Raw genomic sequence first — 16,076 nt, forward strand, 5'->3', positions numbered from 1 at the left:
CCTGGCAGCTGGATCGGGGGCGGGGCCATAGGTCACGTGAGGCACTGAGTTGGCCCTCCTGTCTGGAAGAGTTGCCTGGCTCCTAGGCCCGAGTTGTTCTGAAGGGAGCAGAGTGTGGGATCGGTGTTGTCGAGCCTGGGTGTCCGCACTGGACTTCGTGCCCAAGCAGACGAGTGCATCCACGTGAAAGACTCATTCTAACCTAGGGAATCTATCTTGAGATGGAGCCAGAGGAAGGCAGGCTGGGGGCTTTTGTACACCATTCCCTCCCCTCCTCCCAAAGGATTGCCACAGGGTTTTAGGCCATGGCAGGGTTTCTCTCTATCTCTCTCTCTCCCCTCCGCCCTTTTCTGGGTATGCAAATTCATCTTTTTTAAAATAAGAAGTGCTAAATCTTGGTGGATAGATGTTGTTAGATCTTAACCAGCACTGTTGCAGTGTCCCATTTTAATCCTAAGAGATACATCCTATTTATCACTGTTTGGTAAAAGAGGTGGCATTTGGTGGATTTGCTTCATCTGGCACCTTATCCTTCCTACCTTTCATCAACACTTGTTCTGTGTGGAGAAAAAAGATGGCCCTCCCTCTCTTGTGCTAACTCACCAGACCAGGGGAATAAGAAGGGTTTGTGAAAGACTTGTTTCTCTTTGTAAAGAGTCTTTTCTTGTCTGAGTATGAACTACTCTAGAATTAATTACTGCTCCCCATTTAAAAAATTTGAGCAATAAGTTAATGAAAAGAATATTCAAGGCCTGGCACGATTGCATAAGCCTGTTTTTATAGCTGGTTCTTGGTCAACAGGGACAAAGGTAGACCCCAGTTCCAACAAACAAGCCTGTCATGGAGCGATTAAGGATGTTATAGGAAAGAGCAAAGATTCTGGATTTTGTTCAGTTACATTTGCAGTCCTTTTTTTAAATCTAACTGCAATGTGCAAAGTGTTGTGGTAGACATATTAGGAGACGGTAAAAAGAAGAAGATAGTTTTTTTTTTTTCTTTGTGGAGGGTCATAACTATGGAGACCTTATTGTAAAGTTTATCTAAGTCAATTTTAGCAGTAAAATATAGCTAAAATGATGCAATTGCAAGGAGACAGTGTGGGCTGTTAGCTTATTCTTAAAGGAGTACTAAGGATTTTTATAGGTAGTTAGTGGCTATTCTAGATAGTAAATAACCTTGAAGAAGAGGAAATAAATTGTTTATTTTGGGGAATTTCTGTAGTTTGGATCTGAATGTTCTTCAGAAGCCTATATGTTCAAGCCTTGTGCTCGTTCTATAGGGATAATGGTATATAGTGGAACCTTTAACAGGACTTGGGAAGTTTTCAGGTTATTTGAAGGAGATTATGGATTTCTGGTCTTTCTCTCTTTGCTTCTGATATAAGGTGAGCAGTTTTGCTTTAATGTTTGCTGTTGTTTTGAGGTACTGCCCTTCCCATGCCAGACATAAAAGCAATGGGTCATTACATAATGGACTGGGAACTCTACCACTGTGCACCAAAATTAACCTTTTATTTATCTCAAGTATTTAGTATAGTGGGGGAAGCGTGGGATCCAGTCAGTTATGAGAGAAACCATGCTATTTCTTTCCCCAAAGAGATAATTATAAACAAGTATACTTTGGTCATAATGATACATACTCTTATCACTAGATTAGAAAATACCACTGTGAGTAACAAGTGAGTTCAGTTTCATTTTAGTATTCGATCCTACTGTATTATACGCTCTTTGATTATACTTGTCTTCAGTGAAGAAAAAGATAAATGATTCACAAATGAAGATTTTTCAGAAGGAGCTTTGAATCAAAGAAGACATTTTGGATTAACAAGTAAGTCTCTATTTCATAAGACTTGAATTGGTTGATGAGTTTCTAAGTTTTCCTTTCTTCATATATCAGCTCTGTGGCAGAGAGATGTTCAAGGGCAAAGGTTGTATATATTTTGGCCCACAGCCAGGTAGTTGTGTAAGTGGGTTGACCTCTGAATCAATGGACTGAAAATGTCCTAGGAAATCAGTAAGTGCAAGAAATCTCCTAACGGCCAAATTTTGTAGGTGGCTTTATTTCTCTTAATGTGGAATTGGAATGCCAATTACCTGTAGAGATAGAGCTGCATTATCCTTAATTTAAGTTATAAACCTGTGTGACTGTTGTAAGAGCTGCTATATTTAGCTTCTTATGTAGATTCCTTCCTGGTAAAATTATGTTCTGCCTGACTGAAGTAGATATCTGAACATTATCATATGAGATTAAGTTATAGAGGCTACCGAAAATATAAAGTCTGGTTTGTAGAAATGATTCTTCCCATGTTGTAAAATTTCTCATAAAATTGCTACTGTTTTACTTATTCATTTTAGGCAAAGGAAACTCTCTTTATGAGTAAAGCAGTTAAGAAATGCATATACAGAGATGACTCAATATTATACTCAATAACTTTATGTTATTTATGTTCAAAATCAGTTTCTGTAAAAATTGAGTTCAATTATTACATCTTATTCAAGTTTTACTTTACTGAACTTGTCAGATTATTAGTTATGCTGAGAGAAGTCTGGAAAATGAGTAGAAATATCTCGCAATTTGTTCGTGTTGTTGTTGGTCATGGGATTTGAACTCGGGACCTGAGCACTGTCCCTGAAGTCTTTAGCTCAAGGATGGCTAGTGCTTTACCATTTTGAGCCACAGTACCACTTCTGGTTTTCTGGTTGTTAATTGGAGATAAGAGTCTCACCAACTTTCCTGCCTTGGCTTGCTCTGAATCATGATTCTTGGATCTCAGCTTCTTGAGTAGTTAGGATTACAGGCTTGAGCCATCAGTGCCTGGTTTAGTATTTCGTTCTTTGAAATCCTAATCATGTTTTTTTCCCTCTTTGTTCTCCTATTAAAAAATCATAGTATACTTTTTTTTTTTTTGTGGGTCATGGGGCTTGAACTCAGTCTGGGTGCTGTCCCTGAACTCTTCAGCTCAAGTCTGCCACTCTATCCCTGGGCCTGGGCACTGTCCCTGAGCTCTTCAGCTCAAGGCTACCACCCTACCCTTGAGCCAAGCCCCACTTCCCGTTTTCTAGAGGTTAATTGGAGATAAGAGTCTCAGGTCCTTTTGTGCCTGGGCTGGCTTTGAACCTTGATCCTCAGATCTCAACCTCCTGAGCAGTTAGGATTATAGATGTAAGCCACCACGCCCGGTGGCTCATAATATGCTTTTAGTCTTTTTCAAATCTGTAGACTTCTACTTCCTAGAAATGTGTGCATATGAGGGTTAGGCCCGGAGACTTATAATTCTAACTAGTTGGGAATCAGAGATAAGAAGAGATTGTGGCTCAAGGCCAGCCTGGAAATAAAACAGTCAGTGAGACCTTGTATCTCAAATAGTGAACTGTGTATACTGGTCACATAAAAAAAAAAAAATCTGTAGACTTCTATGCCCAAGTGTCATATTCAAGCATCTGTTAGTATTTTCTGTTCCTCATTTATTATGTAGGATTTTATGTGATTTTTGTGCTGGAAACAAGCAGATTTTACTTATTTATTTTCTTGGTTAACTTTTACTCATATGCCCAATTAATACCCAGTATCTCTGTTTTCAGTTTTCAGACAGTAATACCCTTTACATAGGGGCTTGTGAGTGTGGATTAAATGCAATAATGTATCACTTATAGTTAACATTTTGTAATCATGTTTTTTTATGACTTCTATTTTTCTGCTTATGAATTTTTCCTCAGTACCAAAGCTTAATTTTTATTTTTTCTTGGAACTTGATGCCTTGTACTTTCTCTTGACTTACTTGTTCACAGCTGGCATTTACCACTTGAGTTATGCTTCCACCCCAGCTTCTTGCTGGTTATTTTGGAGGTTGACTCTAAAGGACTTTTCTGTCTAGGCCATCTTTGAACCATGATCTTCCAAAATCAATATCTTGAGTTAGTAGGATCATGGGCAGGAGCCATTGGTTTTTAGCTATAAATTACCTTAACATTTTCGTTTATTAGCTTTATGTAGCTGTACAAGAGTTGTCATTCAACAAAGTAATTTATAAATATAATGAAGCTCAATCAATATTACCTCCTTCAGTATTCTCACATATCCCTCCAACCCTAAATTACATTTTTTAATATTAAAACAGGATTTGGGAACACATTAAATATAACCAATATAACTATGCTAAGGAATCTGCCAAAATTTTATGGGACTTTTGTTTCTAGAGGAAATTTGTACTTTGTACATTAGATTTGAAATCTATCTGTTCCTTTACTTGGAAAATATTTTATTTGGAATCTATCCACATGGCTTCTTTCTTAGCAAATTCCAGTCTGACCAAGTAATTTGAATTTCAGCCATGACCTATCCATCTCTACTTTACTCTGGATCTTCTTATGGTGCTGTTTGTCCCCTCTGGCACTTTTAATCATCTGATCTAATGTTTCAATTTATTTATTCAGTATTATTATTGTTAATATGTATACAGTATATAGTATATAGTTCCATGAAGGCAGAGCTTTTTGTTCTTTGACTTACCCAACAGTTTGAAAGGAGCATATGGAACGTTCTGGAGGTCGGAAGTAAAAAAAAAATCTCTCTCTCTCTCTCTCTCTCTCTCTCTCTCTCTCTCTCTCTCTCTCTCTCTCTCTCCTCTCTCTCTCTCTCTCTCTCTCTCTCTCTCTCTCTCTCTCTATATATATATATATATATATATATATATATCAAGAATTCCTCCCTCCCTCCCTTCCTTTCTTTTTTTTTCTTCCTCCTCCTCTTCCCCTTCCCCCTCCCCTCCTCTCTCCCCCTCCCCCCTTACCCTTCCCCTCCTTCTCCTCCTTCTCCTCCCCCTCCCCTCCTCCTCTTCCTTCTCCTCCTTCTCCTCCTTTTCTTCTTCTTCTTCTTCTTCTTCTTCTTCTTCTTCTTCTTCTTCTTCTTCTTCTTCTTCTTGTTCTTCTTCTTCTTCTTCTTCTTCTTCTTCTTCTTCTTCTTCTTCTTCTTCTTCTTGTTCTTGTTCTTGTTCTTCTTCCTCCTCCTCCTCCTCTTCCTCTCCCTCTTCTTCTCCTTCTTCTTTCTTCCTTCTTCTTCATCTTCTCCTTCTTCCTTCTTCCTTCTTCCTTCTTCCCTCTTCCCTCTTCCCTCTCCTTCTCCTTCTCCTTCTTCTTTTCTTCTTCTTCATCCAGGGATTTATGCTGGGTAAGTTTCCTACCCCAGAGACACATGCCAAGATCTTCTTCCTCTTCTTATCTTCTTAGAGACCAGTCTAATTAAATTACTGCCCCAGAGTTCATATATTATTAACTCCTATTAATGAGGCTTTGTCTTAAAATATAGTCACATTTTGGAGTTAGGCTCTCAAAATATAAATTTTGAGGGGAAATGGTGTATTCTATATGGTGTTAGAAAAAAAAAGATGAAGAAAGATGAATGCCATTCTTTAATTCCATTCCACCAAACAATACAGCTAAAATTAATTTGATATTAAAAAAATTTCTTGGGGCTGGAAGTTGGGCCTAGTGGTACTGTGGCTCAAGTGGTAGAACTCTCAATCCCAAGGACAGTGCTCAGGCCCTGACTTCAAGCCTCAGGACTGGCCAGAAAATTCCCTAGCCATGTATTTCCTTTGTGTTTTCAAAGCTTTGTGATTGTACTGTAGTACTTTTTGATTTAACATATAAAGTGAGGTCAGATCACAAACTCTATCAGGCAAGCCACGACTCAGAGTAATAATGATAACGTTTCTGGAGATGTGTGTGCAGTTATTTTTCTAAGGGCTAATATTCATTAGGGGCTTAATCTTCATTAGAACTCTTAATCTTCATAATGACTCCATCATTAAGTCTATATTTCAAGGGGAAAATGTAGCTGTAATTGTTTATTAAGAAATGATAGTATAGAATAGTAGATCTTTTAGTTTTTAATAGCTGACAGAAATCTGATTTTTGTGTGTGTTTACAAATGGTGACAGAATCCAATCCCATGTCAGATAAATTGTGTCTTCAGATTATATTCAGCACAGTAATAATATTTATGTCCTAAATTTGTTTTAAGAATTAAATGAGGTCATTTTATACATTTGCCAGTGCCAAATAAATGTTAAGTGATAAATAAGTATTAACTGTCATTAGTTGGGTATACATTTCCTCTAGTTCCTGGAATTCCTTATGAAGTTACAAATACTGTTTTTATCTTTCTGATATTTACTGGGTTTACTTCATACATCTTAGAGACATGAGGTCAGTTCAAAGCTACTTTATCATTTTGGGGGCCAGTCCTGGAGCTTGAGCTCAGGGCCTGAGCACTGTCCTTGAACTTTCTCAAGGCTAACACTCTACCACTTGAGCCATAGCGCCACTTCTGGCATTTTCTGTGTATATGGTACCTAGGAATTGAACACAGGGCTTTGTACATGCTAGGCAAACTCTCTACCACTAGGCCATGCTCTTGGCCTACTTCATCCTTTTGAAAGGGCACACGCTGTATCTTTTATTACGGATGTATAGTAATTTTCATGGAAACTATAAGTGTATTTCTGAGACTTTACTTTCCCTAATATAACTATATGTTGTGATACTATATTATATTTAGGAAAAATAGAGCTTTAATTAAATGAAATGTACACTTAAACATTAACTTATAATTTATAATTGTGTGTAATTATAATTAACAAATTAATAGACTGATAATTTTTACATAAGTATAAACTGATTCTTAAGTGTAAATAAATATACTTTAAAACTCAAGAATAAATATTTATACTGACAAGTTTTAGAAATTTATTGTTTTTGTTTCATTCTAGGTATTTTCATCTGTAATGAAGATAATTAAGAAAAAGAAGATTGAGTAAGGCCTAACAATATTGGAACTGGATTGGAGATTTAGATTTCATAATATTCAGTTTTCTGAACAGATTTAGGGAATCAAAATTAGAATTTAGTGCTATACCAAAGTGCTCTTTGACAGTGGTTCCAGCATTTTCTTAATTTTTTGTAAGAAGAGAGAAAATAACCAAGAAGCTAAGGGCTATAGTCATTCATAATGAAATACACAAAATGCAATTTTATGATGTCAGTTTTTGGCATTATAATCTATATAACTGATTTAATTATGGACATCTGTGTATCTATCAGGTTTTTCCATGAAAGACAATATGTTTCTGGTGTTTTAATATTAAGCTTCATGCTTTTTGGAACTGTTGTGGTCCAGTGTTTTAGTTATACTTGGTTTAAGGATGATTTAAAAACAGCAGGTCAAGAAAGTCAACATTCTTTTCTTCTACTTCATTGCCTGCAAGGAGGAGTTTTTGCAAGGTGAGAATACACTTTGATCACTTATACTGTTATTTTTTGTAAACAGAAACTACCTTTATGTATGAGTAGTCAAATATGGCATAGTTTCCTATTGGCAAGTAGCACAAACAATTCGCTTTCACTACTTCACGATTTGTTTTCACAATTGGTACTTACAAGAGTAATTACTGGTGAGATGCTGGGGCTCACATCTGTAATCCTAGCTATTCAGGAGGCTGAGATCTGAGGATCGCCATTCAAAGCCAGCCTGGGCTCAAAATCTGTGAGACTCCTTTCTCCAATTAATCACCAGAAAATTGGAAGTGGGCATTATGGCTCGTGGTAGGGCACTAGCCTTGAGCTGAATTACTCAGGAACAGTGCCCAGGTCCAGAATTCAAGCAGAGAGACAGGGGAGAGAGAAGGGGGGGGGGGAGATATTACTGTACTGGTACAATTTTCATCAGTGAAGTGTTTCCTCTTTTTCTTTTTGGGAGAGTCTCATTATGTAATCACCCAAGCTGGTCTTTAACTTGTAGTCCTCTTGTGTTAGCCTCCTATGTGCTAGGATTACGGGTGTGTAACACCACATCTAACTTAGTAGGCTATTTTAATTTACCTAGTTGTTACTGTTTTTGATATGGTACTCAGTTTTATTTTCAATGTATATTTTAAGCTGATAGTGCAAATTCTGACAGAGTACTTAGTTTTTTATGATCATTGATTTAAATGAAATTTTTGCTGTAATTATGCTATTACCAATGTAATCATGTGGTTAGATACACAGAAGGTCATAGACAAACTCAAAGCAGCCATGAGCATTATATTGTTAAAACCCTATTTTGAGTTGGGAGTAAATGGCTCACACCTGTAAACCTAGCTGCTCAGATGGCTGAGATATGAGAATCACAGTCCAAAGCCAGCCCAGGCAGGAAAGTTTATAATTATCTCCAATGAATCACCAAAAAGCTGGCAGTGGATCTGTGGCTTGAAATAGTAGAGGGCTAGCCTTGAGCAAACAAATGCTCAGGAATAGAGCCCAGGCTCTGAGTTCAAGCCACAGGACTGCCACAAAAAGACAAAATAAAACAAATCCCCAGTGAAAAACCTTATTTTATAGTTAAAATTGACTCTCAATAGGTTTGAAAATTCCATAACTCTCTGTATTTCTAATTTCATGACATTTTTATTATTTCAATAAAGGATCTTATTCTCTTAAAAAACAATATACATCTTAAAAAGTAAAGAGAATTATCAAAGATACTTATAAAAGAGGACAATACACTGTTTTTATAGTTAGGTTTTGAATATGTCTTATCTTAGACACTAACATAGAGAATAATTTTTATTTTATCCTGTTAAAAGTAGCAAATTTATGGACATTAATTGAAAATACTTTAAAAATTCTGAGCTTTGGTTATAGTACTAATAATGTCATTACATTAAATGTAGAACTTTGTAGTTTTCTAAGTTCTTTCACATTGGTTTTCATTGTCTTTTAAAAATTACAGTATTGCCTGGAGTTTGGCCTAGTGGTAGAGTGCATGCCTAGCATGCCAAAGACCCAGGTTTGATTCCTTGGTACCACATACTTAGAAAAAGCCCGAAGTGGTGCTGAGGCTCAAGTGGTAGAGTTCTAGCCTTGAGAAAAATCCGACGACAGTCCTCTGGCCCTGAGCTTAAGCCCAGGACTGGCACACACACACACAAATTACAGTATTATGGTTATTCTTTTGACTACTGATACTGTTATTCTTTAATCCAAATGGAAACTGTGGGTAGTCAAATGTGTAAAGGTCTTCTATTTACAAAGTAGAACAAAGGTTACTTGCTTTTTACTGCTGGTATTTCTGAGACATTTCTGTACTGTCAGAACTTTCCAGATTCATTAACAAAGTATTTTAATTTAATATGTATTTTACTTTGCTAAGAGAAACAAAACGTATAGAGAGAAGTTTGGAGGCTTTCCAGAAGCAGAATTCAAAGTATCTGAGGTACTAATATTGGAAATCACTTTTGGAAGTACACATTTTCAATGAGAAGGAAAGAAGCAGAGGAGATGTATTGATAACTAAATAAATTTATAGTAAGATTGAATCAGTATTCTATTAATGAAAAATGTAATATATGAAGGACAAGAATTATTCATGCAATGAGTTTAGAAATATAGTAAATAAGAGTTTATTTGTCATTCTGTTAGTGGAAAAATGTCACATTTACAGAAATATTTCACTGGTGTTTCAACTGATACATTTAAAAGAGTACAAGATATTCTTATTAATTGTTATAAATAAAAGATGACATTTGGTTTTCAGTAATAACCTTAGTAACATTTTATCTTAGTAATTTTTGATAGAATGTCAGGCATTGTGTATAAGAATCATAGAGGCTAAGTATTTAAAGGTCAGCCTCAGGGCTGAGGGCCTTTGTAGTTATTCTTACCTCATAGATCTGGAACAGTAGTCTTTATTTCTTTGTTATTATAAGCTTGCTAGCAGTGTTACCTTGCTTTTCAAAAACTTTCTTTTTTATTGTAATTAATATAAGGGTTGTATTATATTTGTCAGATATAAGATGCATTACTTCACAGACATTGATACCCCTTCTCATGTTTTTGTCAGTTTTTCCCTCCCCCATCCTCCTTCCCTCTCCCCTCATCTTGTTTTCCCCCTTCCCTATCTTATCAAATAAGCAAATAAACATATATACAATATACCAGATATCAAGGTAAGATATTGTAACAATATGATAATAACCAAGGACAACAAAAGAGATGAGAAATAACATAGTACATTAAGAACAACAATCACACATTATATGGCTCTTGTTTCCTTATCTTGGAGGTCCTTTCATTTACCCTCATCCTATATGGCCTATGTATCTAGGTTTTGCCCTTATTGTAATCCTCTGCTAGAAGAGTCTAAGGTTTATACAAATGAGGGAAACCACTGAGTCTATGTTCCTTTGAGTCTGGCTTACTTCACTTGATATGATTTTTTTCCAAGTCTTTCCATTTCCTTACAAATGGGGCGATGTCATTCTTTCTGATGGCAGCATAGAATTCTATTGTGGATAAATACTACATCTTCTTGATCTAGTCATCTACTGAGGGGCATCTGGGTTGGTTCCATATCTTTGCTATGGTAAATAGTGCTGCAGTGAACACCGTTGTGCTAGTGGCTTTAGTATCCTTGTTTCTGGATGATTGGGTAAATGCCAAGTAGTGGAATTGCTGGGTCATAGGGGAGCTCTGTGTTTAGTCTTTTGAGAAAACGCTATACTGCTTTCCATAGTGGTTGAGTAAGTTTACACTCCCACCAACAGTGTAGTAGTGATCCTTCCTGGCCACATCCCTACCAGTATCTATTGTTATTAGATTTCTTGAGCCTGGCCATTCTAACTGGAGTGAGGTGGAATCTCAGTGTTGTTTTGATATGCATTTCTTTTATGGCCAGAGATGTTGAGCAATTCTTCATGTGTCTATAGACCATTCTTATTTCTTCTTCAGAGAAGACTCTCTTTAAGTCTTTGGCTCATTTTTTAATGGGATGGTTGTTTCTTTGGAAGTGAGTTTTGGAGTGATTCAATTTTTTGAGCTGTTGATATATTTTAGATATGAGGTCTTTGTTGTATGGTTAGTGAAGATCTTCTCCCACTCTGTGGGCTTTCTTTTTAGCTTGCTAGCTATATCCTTTGCCATACAGAAGTTCTGCAACTTTTCAAAAACTTTCTACTTAGCTTTTAACCACCATCATGTAATGTCAACATTAAGCAGATGTTCTAGGGGAAAAAACTGATATTGAGGACCTACCACAATCTGTAAAACTGAAGCTAATCTCTCCATTTCTTAACAGTAACCTTTTGAAAATACCAAATTTGCATCAGTCCTGATTGCGACAGAATCAGCAAATGCCTTCAGGCAATACTATAGAATTATCAGCTCAATGAATGCAACCAAAATGGTACTGTCTAGTCACACATCATCTGTTTTCAGGCTATACCAATGGAATTGCTTTTTCTTAGGGGTTTTATTCGTGTGTGTGTGTGTGTGTGTGTGTGTGTGTGTGTGTGTGTGTACTGTTCCTGGGGCTTGAAATCAGGGCCTGCGCCCTGTTTCTGAGCTAATTTTTGCTCAAAGCTAACACTCTACCACTTTAGCTATAGCTTCATTTCCATCTTTTGGTGGTTAATTGGAGGCAAGAGTCTCACAGACTTCCCTCTCTAAGGCTGCTTTTGAACCATGATTTTCAGATCTCAGCCTTCTGACTGGATATATAGGAATGAGCCACTGGTTCTCTGCTAACTTTTCCTTTATTTGTGGCTTTATTATTTTTTAATTTATTGTAAAGGTGATGAATGGGGCTTACATTACATAAGTAAGGTAATGAGTACATTTAGGTGATGATAGAGGGGTTACAATTACATAAGGTAATAAGTACACTTAAAATTGTTTTATTTTGCTGAGTGTGGTGGCTCATACCTATAATCCTAGCTTCTCAGGAGGCTGAGATCTGAGGATCTGGGTTCAAAGCCAGCACGGGCATAAAAGGACCTGAGACTCTTATCTCCAATTAACCTCTAAAAAATGAGAAGTAGGGCTTGGCTCAAGGATAGGATGGTAGCCTTGAGTTGATTTGCTCAGGGACAGCACCAGGCTATATCAAGCCCCATGACCCACAAAAAGAAAAAAAAATATTTTGTTGTGAAGATGCAGCACAGAGGGTTACAGTTACACAAGACAATGAGCATGTTTCTTGTGGAACATTGTCTCTTTCTCCCTTGTTTGTCTCCTACGTTCTTTTCCCACTTACTCTCCCACTCCACAGGTTGTGAAGTTCATTTCCAACAGAGTGTTTTGTGTGTTGCTGCTGCACTGCTTAGCCCTTTGTCTTTGTCTCACCATTTTGTTATTTCCCTTCCCTTCCCCAAATCAAATAAGAGTATGTACAAGACACAGAGTACCAGAATAAAAATAAGTGATTACTGGGGATAAACCAAAGGGGGGCAAGGAACAAAACCAAAGAAAAAACAAACCTTTAAAGAGTTCAACTTACTCATCACACAATTGCCTATGTTTCCACGGGCAGGAGAGCAATTTTTGTGCTTTTTCTTTTCTTTTTTCTTTTTTTTGTTGGTCATGGGGCTTGAACTCTGGTCCTAGGAACTGGCCCTGAGCTCTTCAGCTCAAAGCTAGCACCCTACCCCTTGAGCCACAGGCCCACTTCCCATTTTCTAATGGTTATTTGGAGATAATTGTCTCATGGACTTTTGTGCCAGGGCTTACTTTGGACCTCGAACCTCAGATCTCAGCCTCCCGAGTAGCTAGGATTACAGGCATGAGCCACCTCGTCCAGCTGTTTTTGCTTTTTCCATGTGAATCTTCCTTCCTTGAAAGTGCAAAGAGAGCAAGTTGAACTCTGTGGGGCTTGGAGCATCAGGATTATTTCAGCTCCATTTACAGAACTGAGAGGGATTTCCTGATTTTCGATTCAAAAATTGGTGGACTGAGCCATCAATGTCTGGCTTGGGCTCCATTTTTAGTTCATGAATTCTTGAACAGTTGGAAGGATAAGGAGCAACATGAAGGGCCTGCCTTTATGATTCTGCATAGACAATCATATTTTTGGTAAATAAATATACCATCTTGCTTACTCTAACTTTGTATTTTGAAGTCATGTAATCATTTCTTTTTAGAGTAGCTTTAATTTTATAGCAAAATTGTGCAGAAATAAGTTACTGTACACACTTTCTAAGTCTTCTTGCCACACACACATTACACAGGGTTTCCTTATTATATGCACTCGGCACTAGATTGCTACATTAGTTACAATAAATTTATGTTGACATTATCCCAAATTTATATTTTACATTAGAGTTCCCTCTTTGTGTTGTACGTGCTGTGAGTTTTGAGAACTGTATGTACTCCTACAGTGTTATAAGGAACAGTTTCACTGCTTTAAAGCCCTCTGGCCTCTAATGAGGCATTTCTTGCTTGCTTGTTGCTTGCTTGATAACTTTCTTTTTTTTTTTTTCTATCGGTCATGGGGCTTGACCTAGGCCTAGGCACTATCACTGAGCAGTTCAGATCAAGGCTAGTGCTCTACCACTTGAGCCGCAATGACACTTCTGGTTTTGTAGTGGTTAGTTGGAGATAATAGCTCTTGTGCCAGAGCTGGCTTTAAACTGTGGATCATCAGATTTCAGCCTCCTGATTACAGGCATGATTCTCCAGCACTCAGCTCTACTTATGCATTTCTGCATCCTTGCTAACCTCTAGAAGCCACTGATTTTTCTACTACTTCCTTCATTTTGTCTTTCAAAGGCTGTCAGTGTTATATGGCTGGATAATGCTGAATATATCTCAGACTATCACTTTCACTTAGTAATATATGTTTAAAGTTCTGCCACATTTTTTCCTAGGTCAATAACCTGTTTAAAGTTCTTCCATATCTTTTCCTAGGTCAATAACCTAACTGCTGTATTTCATTGTCTGGATGTAACAGTTTATCCATTTTTCTACTTTAGGATATCTTGTTTGCCTCTGTGTTCTGGCAGTTTTGCATAAAGCTTCTGTAAATATCCTTGTGCAGGCAATGTTTTTCTTTTTCTATACCAGGAAAACAGGGCAGACATTTAGAAAGAAATAAAATATGCAAATTTTACTCTACCATGACATATAATCAGGGAGAAAAGTTTAGAATGTTAATACAGGGACAGACGTGGGAGACTTTTTTTTTTGCCAGTCCTGGGCTTGGGCTCAGGGCTTGAACACTGTCCTTGGACTTTCTCAAAGCTAGCACTCTACCACTTGAGCCTCAGCACCACTTCCGGCTTTTTGCTATGCATGTGGGGTACCGAGGAATCGAACCTGGGTCTTTGTGCATGCTAGGCAAGCACTCTAGGCCAAACTCCCGGCCCCTAATACTCTTTTTTTTTTTTTTTTTTTCAGAGCCGGGACAGAATCCAGGGCCTTGTGCTTGCCAGGCAAGGGCTCTACCGCTGAGCCAAACCCCCGACCCCGGGAGACTTTTTTTTAAAGGTTGCAGGTTATTTCTTCTGTTCCTATAATTATTGTGTGACATTCCATAGTATGAAATTCTTAGTGCAAGGAAAATCTGGAAAGATAATCAAAGAGAATTTTGTTTCCAGCATAGCATTTTTATCTCCCCACATGCAACCTTCAAAGATAAGAAAAATGTTTTTCTTTGTATACTAGATTACAGTATTTAGAAATTGTATGGAATAGGTATGAGTCAAAAGTTATTATATGCAGTAATAGTAAAGGTTTTTTTTTATAAATTTGTTTTTGCTGGTCCTGGGGCTTGAACTCAGGGCCTAGGCACTGTCTTTGAGCTTTCTCAATGCTAGCACTCTACCACTTGAGCCACAGCCCCACTTCTGGCTTTTTATGTGTATGTGGTACCGAGGAATTGAACCCAGGGCTTTGTGAATGCTAGGCAAGCACTCTATTAGTAGGCTACACTCCAGGACAAGGTTTTTTTGTTTGTCTGTTTATTTTTTAAATCAGCTTTAGAATTTAGACAATTTAGAATTTTAAATTTGGACAATTGAAAATATAATGTATGGGTTATATTGGTAGGGAGAATAAATAACTAGGAAGATTTAAGTGGAATCAAATAATGTCAAAAACACCATATATGTTTTGTAAGATAACATGGGAGAATTATTTTATAATTTTTAAATGGTGAGCTTTTCTAAGCAGTCTTCAAAATCTTGAACCTATAAAAAAGCAGATCTGACTATAAACCAAGTGCATGTCAGTAAACAAAAGCAAACTCTCCAAACAAACAAAAATAAAGCAATGTCAAAAGAAAAACTGTTAACAAGGAAAAATGTTTGTAACTTACAGATGACAAAGGATAGAGACAGACTTCTCTAACGTTTAGAAACTTCTAGGCTAGGTATGTTTCATTGGTGATGTATTTGTCGAGCATACAAGGTCTTCAGTTTGAATCTGCAACTGCAATCAAACAAATAATCTCTACAGACAAATAAGTAAACAATAACCAGAAGTCAAAATGTAGAAGACTATTCATTCAAAAAGAAAATGGAAAAAAATAAAGACAGCTTATACAAAAGAAAACATAAATTGATTTTGAGTTGTATAAAAAATGTTAAGCCTTATTCATAGTGAAAATGCCAGTCGAAGTTGCACATCCAATTGCAAAATTCCAAATGATAATTGGAATAAGAAAAATGTTACTCTCATAACTTGATCAGAGAATAGTTTGGTACAATCTCTGTGGAAGATGGTTTGATTCTGTTGCAAGTATACTTTTAATGTAGGATTTATCTTTCATGGGATTTATTATACTTGCACATATGTAAATAACATGTATAACATGTACCAGAAAGTATTTCATGAGACAATAGATGTCTAAAGTGTATTTTTTTTTTTGCTGGTCATGGGGCTTGAACTCAGGGCCAAGAGTCTCATAGATTTTTCTGTGGCTTCAAACCACAGTCCTCAGATTTCAGTCTTTTGAGTAGCTAAGATTATAGACATGAGCACATGAGATATCAGACATCAGCATTCAGCTCCAAGATCTATTTTTAAGTGTAAAAATGAGATGAAGTAGCAGGCATAGCATGCTACAATCTTCACAAAAGAAGGATGTTAAAAGGAGTATATATATGTATATACACACATATATTTGTAGTTGCTTGTGTACTCATTAAGAAATTCTACAAGGCCATTATAAAACTAATAACAGTGACTTGTGTTCATAGTGAACAGGTCATTGGCTTATGAGAGTAGGACTAAGTTTTCTACTACAAGACTTTTTTTATTTTTTAT

At 36.8% G+C, this 16,076-nt stretch overlaps 1 protein-coding gene across 6 annotated transcripts in view; it reads left to right on the forward strand.

Annotated features, from left to right (window-relative positions):
• The window catches only part of Xkr9 (XK related 9), a 111,281-nt gene that overhangs the window by 44,276 nt on the left and 50,929 nt on the right, over positions 1-16,076 (forward strand). For 4 of the 6 annotated variants that reach the window (XM_090338941.1, XM_090338940.1, XM_090338935.1 and 1 more), the window contains exons 3-4: positions 6,770-7,280; positions 9,190-9,252. In XM_090338941.1, the coding sequence (XP_090195067.1) occupies positions 7,009-7,280; positions 9,190-9,252 (335 nt within the window). In that variant the 5' untranslated portion in view covers positions 6,770-7,008. Of the gene's footprint in view, positions 1-44; positions 1,828-6,769; positions 7,281-9,189; positions 9,253-16,076 lie in introns of those variants that run through there. The other 2 variants (XM_090338937.1, XM_090338939.1) reach the window with 2 other exon arrangements.

Source organism: Megascapheus bottae, chromosome 9 (genome assembly GCF_031878675.1).
Source record: "Megascapheus bottae isolate mThoBot1 chromosome 9, mThoBot2.hap1, whole genome shotgun sequence".
Classification (NCBI taxonomy): Eukaryota; Metazoa; Chordata; class Mammalia; order Rodentia; family Geomyidae; genus Megascapheus; species Megascapheus bottae.